The sequence below is a fragment of the Silurus aristotelis genome (assembly GCF_946808225.1).
Source record: "Silurus aristotelis genome assembly, chromosome: 1".
Classification (NCBI taxonomy): domain Eukaryota; kingdom Metazoa; phylum Chordata; class Actinopteri; order Siluriformes; family Siluridae; genus Silurus; species Silurus aristotelis.
In genome coordinates, this window is record NC_139574.1 from 38,757,223 (window position 1) to 38,776,920 (window position 19,698).

Genomic DNA, 19,698 nt, shown 5'->3' on the forward strand with positions numbered 1-19,698 from the left:
AGCCAGTTTACTGAGCAAACAGCTGACATTAGCCAACTCGATTTTCCTGCTGTCAATACTTGAGGATTTCTTATAATAACGAGACATCAAAGAAAAGTAAACAATGATTTGACAAATGAGCAACAGAAACAAGATTTGGCTCTTATATACACATGGTCATCAAGGTAAATATTTTAACAGGTAATTTTGTAGTCGTCTTAATTACAGAGTCCATTTTGTTGCCGTGTTTGGTTGCAGTCATCGGGGGAAGCTAATGAGTTTTATAAATTCACTATTAATGCTGAGAACCTGCATGAAGGTGGTACTAAATTTAATAAATGAACTATTTACATGTAAGAACTCAATCAAACTTACTGTTAGAACTTAACTTAATCTGACCTCAAATCAGGCTCTAAACTGTAGCAGTTCCTCCTCCACCCACACGGGGGAGACTCCTCCATGGAAGTTATGCTGAGTTACAGGAAGTCACGTTGGGTTTCTGTAGGTGAACGATTTTATTGCATCTCATGTAAAAATTGCAGTAGCAGTTCTACAGAATTCACGTCTCAGTGAGAGAAAAAGCTCATCCTGCTGTTTTAATCAAAAGATTTCAATAAAAAGAGAATCTCAGCATCTCCAACTAGAAATACAATGTGGATTCTGTTCAGGTTCATACAGCAGGTGATGGAACTCATCATCAGTTTGCGTGTTAATGAGCTGGATGAAGCATTTATTCATTAGTTATTTATCCAGTTATCATCTGTTAACCTATTCATTCATTCATTCTCTATCCGTAATTCGGGTCGCGTAATTCTAAGCAGGCCCCCGCCTTCGACTGCTGCCCAGTCCTCACAGCACCGTCCCTTACAGTCCCTCCTGCAGGTGGTGAGCCCACGGGAAGGCGGCCCCACGTCACGGACCTTGATATTTCCCTCGTAAGGGACCCCTGGAGCATAGAGGGTTAAGGGCCTTGCTCAAGGGCCCAAGAGTGGCAGCTTGACGATACCGGGGCTCGAACCCCCGACCTTCCGATCGCCAACCCAGCACCTTTACCGCTGGAGCCACCACTTCCCCCTGTTAACCTGTTATTTCAACAAAACCAGATTTTCTCCTGCAAACCAAGTTCAAGAAAATGCTACAAGGAATTGACTCCCATGTCGAGTTTGCTGGACTTTAGAATGTAATACTTTATTGCACTGAGGTGCTTCAGTACCTAAAGGTCTACATTTAAACATATTTATGATTTTATAATGAATAATTTTTATTATTATTATATGCAGATTTACACATATATGAAACCCAAAGAGATAAAATTAATAAATTCCCAATAATTGGTTTAATGTTATTTGGGTGTTAAAAAAATCAGTACACCCTCATCTTATACATATTATAAAACAGTACTGGACTGATCTTGCTGATAAAAGCAAGGAACATTCATACCCCCCATAAAAAAACTATAATAATAATAATAATAATAATAATAATAATAATAATAATAATAATAATAATAATAATAATAATAACTGCAGTTGGTTGTCAGATGTCAGTCTCACTGCCCTCTAGTGGCTCTGTCAGGACTTTCTTTTTATCTAATTCTGTACAAATATTATTAATGGTGTTTTGTTGTCTAGTTATATGTGATGTTGATCTTTTACAAAGCAAGATATTTTTCTTGATAACATTAAACTGTCTAAAACTAAAACTGTTTACTGTTTAACATACAGGGGGTTCATGTTGAATTTTTAAGCAGATTTCTTGTGATATAAATAAATGAAACAGAAGTTAAATAAAGCTGATTAAAATGAATGTAGTTTTGTGTTTTTGAGAGACTGCTGAAAGGACATTTCTGGAACTATCTATGGATTCAGACTCGGTCGAGCTGAAAAGGTGAACCGACTCTCATGAACCTCATTGTTTTGTATAGAAGTGATGAACCGAAATCTCTTAAACTGAGTCACTTGAACTGAATCTAATGAGTCGAATTCACCGAACCGAATCTTTTCGAACTGAATTGACCAAACTGAATGGACTAAATTATTAAAATGAATCTATTAAATAGTTCTTTCTGATGTTTTTCTACTAACTGCAGTTGTCAAAAGTTATAGTTGAACTATGATGTTATGAGGCTGCATTGGAACTAAACTTTATAGTATTGTGTGCATCAGATGAACCCATGAAGAACTCATGTATTGTAAACTGATTTAATCTCTGTGTTATTGTGATTTAATATTTAAACTGATGCTGTGAATACTGTATAATACCTGTTTATTTTATTACTTTAACTTCTGTTCATGTAAAATTGGGTTTAAACAGAACCTTTATTTTATTATCATTTACTTTTGTCCCGTTTCCCAACATTTTATCATGTGGATTTTAATTCTTAGTTAAATTTAAATGAAGTCCAATAATAATTTAATAATAGAAACAAAACACACACTATATTTAAGATATTTATTTATTTTGGAGGAAGAAAAAATATTCAGTTACAATAATCACTGATATTTTTGTACTTTATTATATGTAGGACATGTCCAGCTTGATCTCCTCTTTTTCTTTCTCTGGTTTTCTTTCTCTAGTGCTGAAGTCATATTGCTGAACAGCTGTACAGCTTCCTCCAGTCACTCTCGGGTTTACATCCTCATTTCTCTTCCCTCACCTAAGAATCTTTGTTTCCTCAGCAATTTTCTGCATCTCTTTGGGCTTGTATAGGTTCAGCTTTCTGTTCCTGTTTTTGATGTCCAGATTCGTCTCATCTTGCTGCTGTTTCTCATAGTCAGACCCCAAAGTGCCCTCAGCTGAGCGACATGTTTCTCCAATTGCACTTGGTTTCTCAGAATGATCTTTCTAAAGCTCTTTAGTCTTCTTCTGTATCTTACAGTGACAAATTTAAAGTTAGCTGAACAACATGGTCCTCCAGTTGCTCCTGGTATCTCATCAGATGATCTCTCTTATGCTCTGCTCTATTCTTCTCCTCCTCACAGTGATTTAGAGAATCCTGGAGCTCTCTGATGGTCTGGAGCTGTAAATTGTTATTCTTCTCCATGTCTAGTTCGGCCTTCTTTCTTTTCTCCTTCAACTTATTTCTCTCAAAATCCAAAGTGGCCTGCAGCTGAGCAACACGTTCCTCCAGTCGCTCTTGGTGTCTAATCAAATTATCTTTCTCATGCTTTGCAATCTATCTCTCTTCTTTACAGAGATTCAGAGAATCCTGGACCTTTTTGATGGTCTGGAGGTGTAAGTTGTTCCTCTCCTTCATGTCTAGTTGGTCCTTCTTGCTTTTCCCTTCCATTTATTTCTCTCAAATTCAAAACTAGCCTCGAGCTAAGCACCACGTTCCAGCAGTTGCTTTTGTTCTGTCACACAGCTCTCTCTCTCCCATTCTACAGATTTCTCCTGTTCCTCGTGAAGTTTCAGGGAAGACTGGAGCTCGGTGATGTTCTGGAGGTGTGTGTCGTTTCTATGATTTATGTTCTGTTCCCGCTGCTTTCGCTCAGAGGATAAAGTAGCCTCCAGAGTTTGCACCTTCTGTACCAGAATGGCTTTCTCTTCTTTCTCTTATGTTATCTTCTCTATCATCAGATTAAAAAAAGCATCCCAATCTGTAACGACTTTCTGCATGTGTTCCAGCTTCTCCTCCTCTTCCGTAATCTGTATATTTTTCTTCTGTCTCCTGCTTTGAAAAAAACTCTCTAAGTCTCCTAAATTTATTTTACACCAATTTTATTCAACCATGAAATAAATCGTGTCAGCGTCCAGCAGCAGGTTCACCATCTCCACCATAAATTCCACTGATGCTTCATCTGCTTTAGAGCCACTTGAGCTTCACCCACCAACAATACACTGATATGGAGCTGACTGCCAGTGTCACACTGTATAAAAGATAAAGGCGTGTATGCAGCTCTATCACTCATCTCTTTATGAGGATAGTAAAAGCTAATGCAGTGAATGAAACAGGATAATAACTGTATATCACTTAGATTATGCCATGACGCCTGCTATGCTTTTACACATAGAGCAACAATATTCCTTTTTCTCTTTCTGTATATTGCATGACTTGTTTAATGGCATTCACGATTAGTTTGTTTTGGTGACAAAAGCGTCCATTTGCACACTTTTTTAATGATGAATAAAAATAAAGATAAATAATAATAAAAAATAATTCAAAATTTTTGCCGTTGGACAGATGGCAAATGTTCAGTCAGCATATGGCTTGGATGTGAGGAATCCAGAGTGATATTCTGAGCAATTTATCACTCTGGATGTGTACAGTTCCTGTAGTGTGAGCAGGAAAACACCAATAATCCTTTCAGCCTTTAGAACCGTCCTCTATCTATCTATCTATCTATCTATCTATCTATCTATCTATCTATCTATCTATCTATCTATCTATCTATCTATCTATCTATCTATCTGTACACAGTATATATACATTATTTTGGCAAAAGTTTGCGGACACCTGGTCATAAGTACGGTATGTGCTTTTTGAGCATTACATTCCACATTTAGTCCCAATTTGTGCTGATATTTTCCTCCACTCTTTTGGGAAGATGTTCCACTAGATTTTAGAGTGTGCTTGTGGACATTTGTGTTCATCAGCCACTAGAGTGTTAGTAAAGTCAGGTAGAGATGTAGGTGACGTGAGGAGGTCTGGGGTGCAGTCAGTGTTCACATTCATTCCAAAGGTGTTCAGTAGGGTTGAGATCAGAGCTCTATAGCAGGCCACTCAAGATCTTCCTCTCCAAACCATGTAAACCAGATCTTCATGGAGCTGGATTTGTGCACAGGGGCATTGCCATGCTGGAACAGATTTGGGTTTTAACAAAAACACACTACACAACTGTGTGCCTCCTGCTTTGTGTTAACAGTTTGGAAAAAAACCACATATTGCAGAAAAGGTCAGGTGTCCCAATACTTTTGTCTAAAACAAGACAGAATTACACAAAACAACACAGAACTAAGAACTAAGACTACACAGGACTACAGGACTAAAGTGCACTTGTGCAAATAACATCATATAATTTGTATTGAATGTTTTGTATAATTTGTATTGTATTGTTTGTACATCATTGTGTGTGTGTGTGTGTGTGTGTGTGTGTGTGTGTGTGTGTGTGTGTGCTGAAGCAGGTCAGCGTGCCACAGTGTGTGAGGGTCGTGTTAGAGTCATATATGACTTGCACTTTAACAGAAAGCATATGATGTTTATTAACAAAAACAAATTCCTTTTCATACGGAGTCTTTACAGAAATATGAGTGCAGTCAATTGTGTTGATTACATTTGAAAAACTGAACATTGCTGCAAAGTGCATTTTAATTTCAGCCTGTTCTTGCACAGTGAAGGGAAACCTGATGTATAGACTACCCACCTTAATAATAACATCCAAAATGACAGGCATTATGACACTCAGACCTATAGCATGAGATTTAATAGAATTATATTATACTCAAAGAAGGTCTTTGTAAAAAAAAGATGATTTATATATAATATTTATATGAAACCTTTTCCTGCCGCCCATTTTCCGCTAGAAACAACCTGTTGTCATTAAGCATGGAACCATGCTATATTTGGACAGGGATGGATGGTTCGGCACATTGATCCAGGGGCACAGCTGTAGGAATTGAAATCACTTACTTTACACATAACTTATAATAAATGATAAACTCTGGGTTTTAAACAGAATTAAATCCATAAAGCTCAGAAAATCACCGTTCTAGGGGACGTACAGTTCCCTTTATCCCGGCAGAGGGTCTTCATCCTCCACCTGGAACACGACGTCTTTTCTAGAGTTAATCCCTGATAATGCAGAGGAGCTACAGGAGGAAAAACCAAGCGATCAATCCTTTGGGAGAAAAATAATATTAAATAGATAATCGTCTTCTTCTTTTGAACCAACTACCTGCATGTCTTCCTTCACCTTATCCATAAACCTCCTCTTTGGTCTTCCTCTTTTCCGCCTTCCTGGTGGCTCCATCCTCAGCATTCTCCTACCGATATACCCCATGTCCCCCCTCTGCACATGTCCAAACCATCTTAATCATGTCTCTCTTATTTTGTCCCCAAAACGTCCTACATGTGCTGTTTCTCTAATAAACTTGTTTCTAATCCTGTCCATCTTCGTCACTCCCAACGAACATCTCAAAATCTTCAGCTCTGCTACCTCCAGCTCCAATTCCTGTCTTTTACTTAATGCCACTGTCTCCAAACCTTACAACATCTCAGGTCTCAACACAGTCCTATAAACTTTCCCTTTCAATCTCACAGATACTCTTCTATCACAAATCACTCCTGCTATCACTCTTCTCCACCCACTCCACCCTGCCTGCACTCTTTTCTTCACTTTTCTGACACACTCCCCATTACTTTGCACTGTTGACCCCAGATACCTGAACTTCACCTTTTCCACCTTTTCTCCCTGCAACCGCACCCCTCCACTGCCCTCCCTCTTATTCACACACATGTATTCTGTCTTACTCTTACTGACTTTCATTTCCCTTCTCTCCAGCGTGTACCTCCACCTCTCCAGGCTCTTCATAACCTGTTTACTACTCTCACCACTAATAACAATATCATCCACAAACATCATAGTCCACGGAGACTCCTGTCTGACCTCGGCCGTCAACCTGTCCATCACCACTGCAAACAGGAAAGGGCTCAGAGCTGATCCTTGATGCAGTTCCAACGTTCCACCTCCACACTGTTCTCATGCATGTCCTGCACCACCCTCACATACTTCTCTGACACACCAGACTTCCTTATACAATACCACAACTCCTCTCTAAACCCTGTTGTATGCTTCCTCTAGATCTATAAACACAATGCAACTCCTTTTGACCTTCTCTATACTTCTCTTTCAACATTCTCAAAGCAAATAATTGAGAAAAGAAGACAAAGATAAAATCAATTTTTATTAGTCCTCTTCATGTTTTATATGCAGTTTCTGCTGTTTATTCAGTTAAATACCCGCACTGAAGCACATGTTAGGTTATGTAACTGTACATCCTCAGTGTTATAGTTACTGTTCATGTAAATGTACATCCTCAGTGTTATAGTTACTGTTCATGTAACTGTACATCCTCAGTGTTATAGTTACTGTTCATGTAACTGTACATCCTCAGTGTTATAGTCTAATGCTCATGTAACTGTTCATATCTCTGTGATGTCACAGTGCGCCACTTTCGACCACATGCATAAAAGCCAGAACACTGAGCTTACGGCCATACCACTCTGAGAACGCTTGATCTTGTCTGATTTTGGAAGCAGCCAACAAACTCAACACGTCGCGCATCAAAATTCTCAATCACGCAACCAAATTGATCTATATCATCCACTTCAGAAGAAACACATTAGCGGTAAGTTACTTTACAAGTCTTTAGTTTCATTAATTTTGCAGGTTCATCGCTAGTCACGCGTTAGTCACGTGCTTACCCAGAACTTCCGGGAAGTACGCTCTAGCTAGCATGAAAAACATTAAGCTTCAATAAAGTCCCTAAATCCTAACATCATCTAAACATGACATTACTACTTAACGCTCACGAGTACATTTAAAGGCTGTAAGCAGAAGGAGGCTCCACTGAGTAAGCGCATCCCATCAGCTGAGGAAGAACGATCAGACTACAGAGATACTCATTATAAAAAAATTAACAAAGACCATTATGGAATGATTTGTGATTAAAGCAGTTCTTACTTTTTTTTAGATTCAATAAACTCTCTAGAAGAAAATATTGAAAAGACCTACAGAAATGGAAAAGACAAGCATAAGCCAGCAGGAGCTTCAGGCCATTAAGAGCATTATGCTACTCAGCAACACTCACAAGTATGTTTTTTGCTCTTTATACTTTATTCCAATCATTGCAGTAATACAATATAATATATAATATAATAATATATTATAAAATGTTTTATCTATATGTTTCTTTTCCCTTCCACAGAAATGTCAGTGTTGAAAACCAGCTTCTGGCACTTAAAGGTGTGTAAGAAAGTACAAGTTGATTATTACTGCATGATTCAGTTCTATTAAAATAAACATATAATGTGATAATGTGATCTGAGCACCTTTTCATTTCATTTTGTAAATTATTTTACAGAAGTGAACACCAGACAAAATCTGGAAATCCGAGGCCTGAAATGCAAAATCAGCAGCATGGAGAAAAGCTTTCGCTTAATGGAGGTACTTTCTTTCCATTTTTAAATGCAGACATCATTGAACTTTTAGTGAGAAATGTGACTAAATAAAACTTAATCTGTTTTTTTTTTGTTTTCGATCCTCAACAGGAAAAACTTTACAAAGTGGAGAACGAGTTGAACAAAGGTAACAGTAAAATCTCTAATACTAAGTTTCTGTACATTTTGATGTGTTCTGTATTTGCATTGAATATGGAATAAATGAACACAAATAATTAATAATACAATAAAAAAATTATAATTAATACAAAAATTAAACAAGCAGGAAGCTGATAAATGTATTTAAATGTGACATGTTGTAATCTAATTTTAGTGGACATACAGTTTAATCTTAGCATGTGCTAAACCTAGTATGTACATTATCACCAAAAGTATTGGAACATTAATGGAGAAAGTGTTGACAAGGCAAATTCTTCACCGTCTTAATGAACCTAAATGTGTAACAGTCATTTTTGTTAAGATCTAGGAAGAAATATTGTAGGTCTCTCTGGATAAGGGCGTGTGACAAATGATATACATTTCTTTTATATTCATACAGACCCAAAGCCCACAGCAAAGAGAACTGGATCAGACATGTCACCACCCAGGAAAGCTCAAAAGCCTCGACTTGATGCTGCTTCAGCTGATCCTGTAAACATAACACACACAACACAATCTCTCATCTCCAGTGCATTAGAAACACTACAAAAGTCCTGTTCTGATGTTTTACCTACAGACATGATTCATGCACTTCTCACAGGAACAAGTGAACTTCCTGTTCTGAGAGATGAAGAGAAACACGTCATTTCTGAGTTTTGTGTAAACGAGGTCAGTTCTTATCTTCTGTTTTATTTAGTGTGCATGCGATTTAAACACTTTATTCTTTAGCTGTGGATTTGAGTGACATTTTTTTTAAAGTTGATTCATAATTCACTGGTCCTGATGTTCTTAAATTGAACAGTAGATATGATTTATCATGTTACATTTTGAATCTGGGTTTTGGTTTATACAATATCTAGTAGTTTTCCTAAACCCAGTCTACAGTCAAGTCTTAACTTCCTAATTTTTTTCTTTTTAAATACATGATTTAAATACATGTTTATTCAGTTGGAAGCTTAAAAATGTCCTCCGTCTCATTTAGTCCTTAGCAGAGACGTTTCTGTCTGTGATTTTGGAGAAGATCAAGGTGGAGAGAGGGTTTATGGGACATGATCTCCTGCAGTCTCTCTGTATGGTTTATGTAGGCGTGTGTCAACAGAGAGGAGACACTCACAAAGCACATGCTCTCGTCTACAGACTACTTAAAGAAGGTGAGATTATATTTCATTAATTATCTACTAAAAATGATCTGGACACTGATACAGAGAGGACAATTGTGTCTTGTTGTTGGTAATGTACAGTGGATGTAAAAAGTTTACACACTTATGAAATGGCAGGTTTTTTAAATATAAAGATAAAAATAACAACAGTGTAAACGTCAAACTTGTTACATGTTTAATGTGATTTTCCAAAAAACAAAGATCCAGAGACAAAAAAAATATTTAATAATTGGTAACTTTTTAAATAAAAAACTATCACATCTTGATTGCATAAGTCTGAAAATCCCCATAACTACTACTTTGTGGAAGCACAACTTGCCTTTATTATGGCATCAAGTCTTTGTGAATAATCTCTATTAACTTCCCACATCTACACTTTTATCCAGTACTGTGATGATCCTTTTCTGAAGCCGTGCCTTTGCTAATTTGGATATGTGCTTTTGGTCATTGTCATGTTGAAATGTGAAACTCCTCTTTATTTTCAGCTTTTTTTACGGAGGACAATGTCACGGTCTTCTGGGTTCTCTCCCTCTCTGCTGGACTATCTCTTGCTTCCCCAGGAGTGGCTCTCGTTCCTGATCATCCCCTCGTCTTATGCTCGTGTCATGCTTTATTTTTCCTGGCTCCGGAAACACAACCCCTATCTAGATTAGAATAGTGGACGAGTCTTGGAATGGGGGGTGCCCTGCCAGACCCGCTGTCTCGCCTCAATCGGCCCTGTACCTGTCCTGTCACGTCAGGAGCCTCAACATGATCTCAGCTCTATCCCGGCAGTCTACCATGACCTAGGGCAACTTCAGCAAGGTCAAAGCATCCTCCCTTCCACCACACCGGCCACATGACTGTGCCATCAACCTGTTGCCTGGAACCTCTTCTCCCAATGGACGTTTGTACAATCTGTCTGGACTGCAGAAGGCCATGCACCAGTATAATCAGGAGTCTCTCTCTGCCGGGAGTATTCACCCATCCTCCTCCCCCGCTGGGGCTGGGTTCTTCTTTGTGGAGAAGAAGGACAAACCCTTCGCCCATGTAAAGACTATCAGGGACTTAACGCCATTACTTTTAAGAATCGCTATCTCCTACCGCTCATGGTGAACGGGAGCTCCTGGCTATCAAGCTGGCCTTAGAGGACTGGTGTCATTGGCTTGAGGGGGCCAAGGTGCCATTCATGGTTTTATGGCAAACAATGTCCAGCGCCCGGTACCGGGTAGGCCAGAAGGTCTGGCTGTCCACCCGAGACCTCTCTCTCAAGGCTGCCCCTGTCCCATTTCTAAAATGATCAACACTGTTGCGGTCTGCCTCAAACTCCCCAGAGTCATCCGAATCCACCCATCCTCTCACGTTTCCCGTCTCAAACCCGTCTTGGCTTGTGCCTTCTGGTTTCGCGGCACGCAAGTCCGGTTCTGCAACGTGCACTTCCGGGTCCACAGCAATTTTATGCAATCCCTCCCTCTCTGCTGGGATGTCGCTTTCTTCCCCGATTCTTGCTGAGGTTTTCCTGCTCTTTTTCCACCGGTTTGCCTGCCTGTTTTTACGGCTTTTTTTTGGGGGGATTTTTTTCTCTGTTTTGTTCGGTTTTTTGGCTATTTTTGTTCTGTGTTTATGCCTGGATTTCTTTGATGCATGCTCGGACTAAATAGATGTGTTTTCTTTGGACTTTTGGGGGTTTTGTTTCTTGTATTATTTACTTGGAGGATGCTCTGTATTGGCTTTGCACCAAACATACCTTTTAGATTTATGGGAAATACGTTTAATCTTTTGTCTTGTTGGACCAACACATTTTCCTACATGGTTGTAGTTGAATGAATTAATCTTTTGTCATCATTTAAATGTGTTTGCATATTCATATTAGCTTTATTGCTATTTCTCTCTGCAATTTGATAAGATGCAATTTTATAAGGTGTGTCAACTTTTTATATCCAATGTCTTTTTTTTTTATTTATTTTTTTTTTTTACAGTGTATTTATGTTCTGTTGTCTTGTTGCTTTGCAGACTTTCTTGAAACCCCCAAAGTGATTATGGTCATGGTGACAGCATGGCCAAGTTTTTTGTCCCATGAAAGTTCTTTATGCCGAGCAATTCACATAGTGAGCAACCTGAAAGCAAAGGGAAAGATATTTCACTTGCTCACCAAGTATCTGCACTGGGATGAGGTAAGAAGCTGATCCTCAGTGTTCCTCTCAGTGTAAATTTTTTAAACTGGACTTTATCAAGTATTTTACTGCCTCCTTAATCTCCCTTTAATTTCCAAGTATCAGTGTAATCTAGTGGGACAAATTTTTTAAACATTTATGTTGAACTATGCTGTCAGTCAAACAGTGTTTTATTGCATTGGGTATTAAATAATGATGTATTTTTTGCCAGGAGCCTCCAGGAAACATCCACAATGCTATCACCAGCACCCTGAAGCCTTTTCTGGAAGACAGCAGTCTGAGGTTCCTGGAGAACAGCTGGTATGGTTATGATCTTTGCCCTGCTACCTGGAACTACATTTTCAGCCTGGATCTTCTGTGTGCACAACTGGGCTGGACTTGGACCATTACCAATATTATACGGTACTGAATGCAAAACATCTTCAACATATTTAATTCTCAGCTTTTTAATATTCAAATCTGAATGATCAGAAATTAATCATTATTTTTCTATAACATCAGCGCTGAGAGGATTTCAGCTGCAAAGTTAATATTTAGGCAGCTTTTTTTATATTTTATCTTTAATACAATAAGATCTCACAGGAAAAAATTGGGTAATTGTTGATATAGTGATGTTTCTGTGAGGAAATGTTTATTGTGCATTTATAAATGAAGTTTCCAGGATCAGTGTTCAGACAGTCAGAGAGAATTCTGTAATTTTAGCTGTAAGTATTTCACAATGAGAGGGTCTTTTTTCAGGAAGTGGTAGCTCAGCAGTGGTAAAGGCTCTGGATTACTGATCGGAAGGTCGGGGGTTCAAGCCCCAGAATCACCAAGTTCCATTTTTTAGGCCCTTGAGCAAGACCCTTAACTCTCTGTGCTCCAGGGGTGCTGTAGTCATGGCTGACCCAGTGCTCTGCCCCCGGCTTTCTATCATCACTGGGGTATGTGAAGAAAGATTTTCTTTGTGCTGTAAGGTACATGTGACAAGTAAAAAGTAACGTTAACCTGTGACCTAGTTCTTATTCCTGACTTTTTCCATTAACGGTCAATAATCTAGAGGTCGTTTGAAATATTGCAAAGTTCCCATTCATGTTGCATAAAATCACAAGTGATAATAAAACCACAATGGCTGCTCCATAACCACCACAAAGACCCTCAACATATCCATTTCTCCTCTTTTTTATTTACTAGAAAGGATCTTTGGCTGATCCTGAACACTTGGCTGATGCAAGCAAGAACAGAGCAAACACCGTTCCGAGACGTCTGTGTAGCAGCAGTTTTCAGGCTACTTGGTAAGTTTACTGTAAATCCTGTTTCAGAGCATCATCTCAGATTATTCCTGGATTCTTCAGTTTGTCACTCGTGTTTTTTGTCCTTCTCAAACAGGGCGACTTGGTCAACTAGGACTTAAGGTGAACATGCTAACGTCACTCGAAAACCTGGCAAAAAGCATAAATCAGTTTGGAATGCAAAACTTCTCAAAAGGTCTTTCTAAAGAATCAAATAAAGATGTTTTTATTGATCTTTATCTTTATTCTCTGATTTTTAGTTTTGTGCTTCAGCAGATCCTAATTTTGTATTGGATGTTGTGTGCAGGTATGCCATGGGAAGTGCAGCTCTCAGTCATCTATGCCATTCATGATCTGGCACCCAGCAACCCTGAAGCAGCTCTGAAGACTTTGGAATCATGGAGGAAAAACAGCACACAGCGCGTTCCCTCAGCCGTCATCAAATGCATTACGCAAATCAGTTTCCTTTGTCATCAGACCAAGTCACAAAACTCTAAGAAAATACTGTAGTGATTATTATAGTGAGCACTGCATCCCCCAGGTCTGTATCCTCAGTCACCAGCTGTTCACACTGTGAAACATGACTGTGCTGCAATGCACAGCTCCAATCATCAAGTTTAGCAGTCACATGACCGTCATGAGTCTCATCAGCAAAAACGACCAGACGCTTTCAGACAGGAAATGCAGTGGATAATGGACTGGTGCTGACTCAACAATCTTTGTGTTCAGCTGTGGAGAACCTCATCTGGTCTCACAAAGCCACCAGCATTGTGGATGACCACATACTCCCTTTATACATTATTGATTATTTCAGTGGCGGTTTGTGCATTTGGTACCTGGGCCTTCAGTGGGGACTTACCCAACTTAATCCACCTCTTAATACCACCACTATCATGTCGCAATTATAGAAACAATCAATACAATACAAAACGCAATAGAACAGAGCAATTACACAGAGAGAGAGAGAAAGAGAAAGAGAGAGAGAGAGAGAGAGAGAGAGAGAGAGAGAGAGAGAGAGAGAGAGAGAGAGAGGCATTTCACATATATGTAGGTGAAAACCATTTTATTAAAGCAAGAAACCCAGTTAAAATGCCAAACCTCTACACTACAACCTCAAAGGTGTCACCTACATCCTCTGGAGCAGTTCAGAATCAATATTTGTCAATAACATGACAAAAACATAAAAATTGTAATAAAATACAACCTACTCAGCTGAGATGCAGACTCATAAATTGAACCTCCTCCTCACCATGTCCAGCTTTTCTTTGAAATGTATTTTTAAGAATATCTGAAATTAAATCAATTTCTCTTCCTAGGTAGGTAGGTAGGTAGGTAAGTAGGTAGGTAGGTAGGTAGAACTTTATTGTTATTGCATAGTACAGGTACACAGCAACGAAATGCAGTTTGGCATCTACCAGAAGTGCCAAAAGTAGCAATCGTGAAAATCGTGCAGATAAATATGTAGCAAATTCACAGCATGCAAAATATATATATATATATATATATATATATATATATATATATATATATATATATATATATATATATATATATATATATATACAGTACAGACCAAAAGTTTATATATATTATATATACAGAACAGACCAAAAGTTTGGACACACCTGCTCATTCAAAGAGTTTTCTTTATTTTTATGACTATGAAAATTGTAGAGTCACACTGAAGGCATCAAAACTATAAATTAACACATGTGGAATTATATACACAACAAAAAAGTGAACTGAAAATATGTCATATTGTAGGTTCTTCAAAGTAGGCATCAAGAGAATGCCAAGAGTGTGCAAAGCAGTAATCTAAGCAAAAGTTGGCTACTTTAAAGAACCTACAATATGACATGTTTTCGGTTGTTTCACACTTTTTTGTTATGTATATAATTCCAAATGTGTTAATTAATAGTTTTGATGCCTTCAGTGTGACTCTACAATTTTTATAGTCATGAACATTAAGAGAAATCTTTGAATGAGAAGGTGTGTCCAAACTTTTGGTCTGTACTGTATATGTATATGCACAGTGAATAAATATAAAGGGTATAGCAGTGCAGAGACGTGTGGACATTGTTAAGAAGTACATGTAAGTGGTTATGGCTATGGCATTGAAAAATAGTGGTTATATAGTGGTTAGTGGCTATGGCATTGAAAAAGAAATGTGCAGAAGTAGAAGGTTATAAGATTACGACATTTAAGGAATGTGCAAGCTGAATAAACAAGTCAAATATATATATATACATGAATGTGAAATGTTAATCAGAATGTACAGTAATGTATATAAAGAAACACATAAATAAAATAGTGCAGATGTAATCTGGAGAGACGCTGAGCCTCGCCATCTTGGTCTTACTGAGATTTTAGTTCTGTGTTGCTTTGTGTCATTTTGTCTTGTTTTATGAAGCACTTTGGTCCTTAAGCAATATTGTTTTGTTTTACTGTGTACTGCACCAACTGTACAGCATATGGTTAAAATGACTAGATAGATAGATAGATAGATAGATAGATAGATAGATAGATAGATAGATAGATAGATAGATAGATAGATAGATAGATAGATAGATAGATAGACAATGATTTACACCACATAATCCCATTTCTTCATGGAAATGTTTACTGTCTCTTTTTTAAACACATTTACATGTTTACACAACATGATCAGCATAAAAACAAATAGTTTCACAATGCAGTTTACTAAAGAATTGTTAAAGAGTCGTCATACCTGCTAATAGAGACACACAGAGACTCACTACAGATGCGCCCCCTAGTGTTTCACCAAATCTCCTTCAATTCCCAAACCACCATTAACACTCTTAAATGCAAAGTAATAAAAGCTTTGAAACCCTTTGTTGGGACTGGAGGTGACCTAAAAACCAAAAAACCTGTGGTAAAAAAAAAAAAAAAAAAACTTGATAAAGATCTCCTGGACAAATCTCACATCAGTAGGACAGAATTTTCCCCAAATCTTCCCCAGCTCTTTATTTTTGGTCTGTTCTACTGATATTGTACTGAGATCATATTTTTTTTTATCGCACTGAGACCTTTAAAATGATACCAAACATGTAAAGTTAAAATTCATACATTCCTAGATTATAATAACTGCAGTATGCAAGTATAGTAGCTTGAATTCCAGGAACTTCTTAATCATCTTTCCATGACCCGGTCATATCCCCAGGAGGGAAAGAGGGGGCTCAAGGATGGGTGAGAGGGCTGCTGAACAGATGTCTTACTCTCCTCAAATTAAAGAGATCTTCTCCTCAGATTAGAAAGTTTATTGTTCTGTTGCATGGCAGTTCTCAGGGTCTGACCTCATGGAAAGATCTGACCATCCTTACAACTTCCTCAATAATTCCTGAGGAACAGGAAATGGCAGCACTGGAAAATAAAAATCTGTAAAGCTCTGGGCAGGTTTAGATTCAGCATGTGAGCACATGTCTTACATATAATAAAGTACAAATCTATAATTATTCTAATGTTTAATGAAAATTTAATATTTAAAATTTTGTTGTGTTTTGTTTCTTTTATTAAAATGTTGGACTTCATTTAAATCATAACTAAAAATTTAAAGTTTAGTTAGAATGCAGCCTTATAACATCTACTGTTAAAATAAAACTTTAACAACCTCAGTTAGTTAAAAACATCAGAAATAACACTTTGGCATTCAAAACATTACAAAATAATTTCATTCAATAAATTAATTTTAATAACTCAATCCATTCAGTTTTGTTTGGTTCATTAATTTCTACTCTGTAGATTCAGTTCAAGTCACTCGGTTCAAAAGAGTTCGGATCAATAAATTCATTTAAAAATAATAAGGTCCAGAAGAGTCGGTTCACTGGATTCGGTTCAAAAAAGTCTGAAGCAAAAGATTCACTGGTAAATGATTCGATTCCACAGTTCTAACAAAATCTGTAACATAAAATATTCTGTCTCCTTAAAAATATTTCTTTCAGCAGTCTCACTCAAGAAAAAGAAACTTTTGTTCTGTTTGTGCAAAACCAGCAGCTGGTCAGAAAGTTCCTTCTCTGTTCCTGGGTTAGTTTGAGGGGTTCACCTCAGTCAGCTTCGTCTCTGTGGTTTGGCTCGTCATCTTACATCATCGTCTCATTGTAATGAACGGTGTTCCAGCATGAAAAAAACCCTGACCTGCATATATACAGACAATAATCAGTTCCCAAACATCTCAACATTCACTGTTTCTAGTTCAATAACAGAACAAATAGCATTCGTACAGTTCAGAGTCTAATTTGAGGTTTAATCAAGTTTACATTTTATTCTAACATGTTTGATTGAGTTCTTGCATGTAGATGATACTTTTAATACATTTAATACTGACTTCATGCAGTTTCTCAACATAAAGACTGGATTTTATAAAAACCTTTTTGACAAAATAAATTGTTTCAATGTTATTAAATCTGTACTCGTTATTTCTACATTATTTATTATATTAATTTTAATCAGCTTTATTTAACTTCAGTTTCATTTATTTATATCACAAAAATTCAGCTTAAAAATTAAACATAAACCCCCTGTATGTAAAACAGTAAACAGATTAAGTTTAAGACGGTTTAATAATATCAAGAAAAATATATATAATATAATTATTAATATTAATAATAATAATAATAATAATAATAATAATAATAATAATAATAATAATAATAATAATAAATGCAGTTGGTTGTCAGATTTTAGTCTTACACTGCCCTCTAGTGGCTCTGTCAGGACTTTCTTTTTACTTAAATATGTACAAATATTATTAATCGTTTTTGTTGTCTAGTTATAGCAAGTTGAGGAGTCTCCCCCGTGTGGGTGGAGGAGGAACTGCTACAGTTTAGAGCCTGATTTAAGGTCAGATCAAGTTGAGTTCTAACAGTAAGTTTGATTGAGTTCTAACATGTAAATGGTACATTTAATAAATTTAGTACGACCTTCATGCAGGTTCTCAGCATAAATAATGAATTTTATAAAAACATTTTTGGACAAAATAAATGTTATTAAATCTGTACTCGTCTTTTCTGGATCATTTAGTTTATTACATTAATATTAATCATCTTTATTTAACTTGAATTTCATTTGTTTATATTGCACTTATACACAAAAAACTTCTAGAGCTTCACCACCACATCACTCAAATACTACTGCCATGTGTAATCTTCTAATAAACCCTAATAGTGACATGGTGTTGTATAAATAATAGTAAATGTGAATATTTCTTTCAGATAAAAGTCATAAAGAGCATTTTAGGTGAATTTATGAACCACATCACATAAAATTACGTGTGCATACAAATTTTAGACAACTAATTTCCACTTAAATATAAAGAAAATGGTGCAATGTGCTTTTTGACCAAGTTAATATGGTTTATTTAAATGTATAGTATAAGCAAACATTACAGGTTTGAATATGTGTGCAGCTCAAAAACTAAATAATACAGATTTACTTGTATATAAATACACTTTTGCTCCACTATTACATTAGGATTAGTTTACACACTGAAATACCTTATACAAATTGCACAGAGTGGGTAGTTTATTAGTACTATTTATCTACATTATATGGGCATTGTGTGGGCATGGAAGCAGAGTGGGCACTTTGATGGGCTAAATGTGGGCCCCAGTTTAGTCAGGGTTGTGGGCCCCAGTTAGGATGCCTATTTTGTTTATTCGAGGGCCCTGTATGGGCCACATTTGGGCTATATTTAGCTATATTATTCAATTGATATGTTTTTGCGTGTTTTATATGATCGAAACAAAAATGTTATATATTAACAATAACATAGTACGACCTTTAGCCAAAAAAAAAACAAAAAACAATTCGCTTGTGCAGCTCACAGGAGTCTCTCATTGGCTCCTGTGTTCCCGCCTTCTCATTCTGAAGAAACGGTCATCACTCACTACCACTGATCACCTGACCTGGATAACCTGACCTGACCTGACCTGGATAACCTGACATCTCTGTCACGGTAAGAAATTATCTTTTGTTTTAAATTAATCACATTTTACTGTTGTTTTCATTTAATGTATACTTCTGAAAGATTTGTGATAATTAAAGTTACAGGCACGATATAAAGAAGGTAAGTGTGGAGAGTGAACTGGTTTACCTCAGAGATAATCTCCTGTAGAAAACTGAATATTCTTAATGATTAGCAGATAACTAGGACATTGTCTACTAAAATGTGGAAATAACGACTTCTCAAACCATTTTCACCCGTGTTTTCTCCATAAAGTGTCCTCATGATAACAGGAGGGTGAAACAGTAAAAGCACTGTGGAGTCTCTTTCTCTTTCACTACCTTTATAACATGTGTATATACAATACACAGAGAAAAGCTCTGAGGAGATTGTGACAATACTTAACATTATTTTAATGTGATTTAGGTGAAATAGGTAGAGGTGATAAAAATAAAAAAAAGTTTATATTTATATAATTTCTAAACATAACTAAAAATATGATACGTTATGATTATGTTAAAGATAATAAACGTCATTTTGCGCCGTTCATAAAGTCAGTCAGATCAGTTAACAGTTGGGCAAATGGTGGATTAGAAGGTGTTTACAACCTTGTGATTTTTAGTCTTTTTTATTTTTTTGACTGATAGTCTTATGCTCATGTAACTTGCATGCATACAAATAATGGATTGTGCCCTGGTTGATGCAGTACGATGCTCTACTTTATATTAATTTTTTGCTTTACAGAAAGCCTGAAGCAGAACCGTTTGCTGAAAACTGTCAGTAAGAAAGAGCTGGAGAAAGCGCTTGGTAAATGGTTCACAAATGCAAGAGACAGAAGGCAACCGTGCTTTGAGAGCCC

General features: G+C 36.9%; 1 protein-coding gene across 2 annotated transcripts in view; it reads left to right on the forward strand.

Annotated features, from left to right (window-relative positions):
- Positions 1 to 7,109: 7,109 nt before the first annotated feature.
- Positions 7,110 to 19,698, forward strand: part of LOC310725262 (uncharacterized protein) — a 127,370-nt gene continuing 114,781 nt past the window's right edge. Inside the window, exons 1-10 of one of the 2 annotated variants that reach the window (XM_083540087.1) lie at positions 7,110 to 7,326; positions 7,672 to 7,790; positions 7,906 to 7,943; positions 8,062 to 8,144; positions 8,249 to 8,285; positions 8,697 to 8,788; positions 8,898 to 8,965; positions 9,279 to 9,447; positions 11,449 to 11,609; positions 11,821 to 11,885. In XM_083540087.1, the coding sequence (XP_083396213.1) occupies positions 7,717 to 7,790; positions 7,906 to 7,943; positions 8,062 to 8,144; positions 8,249 to 8,285; positions 8,697 to 8,788; positions 8,898 to 8,921 (348 nt within the window). In that variant the 5' untranslated portion in view covers positions 7,110 to 7,326; positions 7,672 to 7,716 and the 3' untranslated portion in view covers positions 8,922 to 8,965; positions 9,279 to 9,447; positions 11,449 to 11,609; positions 11,821 to 11,885. Of the gene's footprint in view, positions 7,791 to 7,905; positions 7,944 to 8,061; positions 8,145 to 8,248; positions 8,286 to 8,696; positions 8,789 to 8,897; positions 8,966 to 9,278; positions 9,448 to 11,448; positions 11,610 to 11,820; positions 11,886 to 19,698 lie in introns of those variants that run through there. The other variant, XM_083540088.1, reaches the window with a different exon arrangement.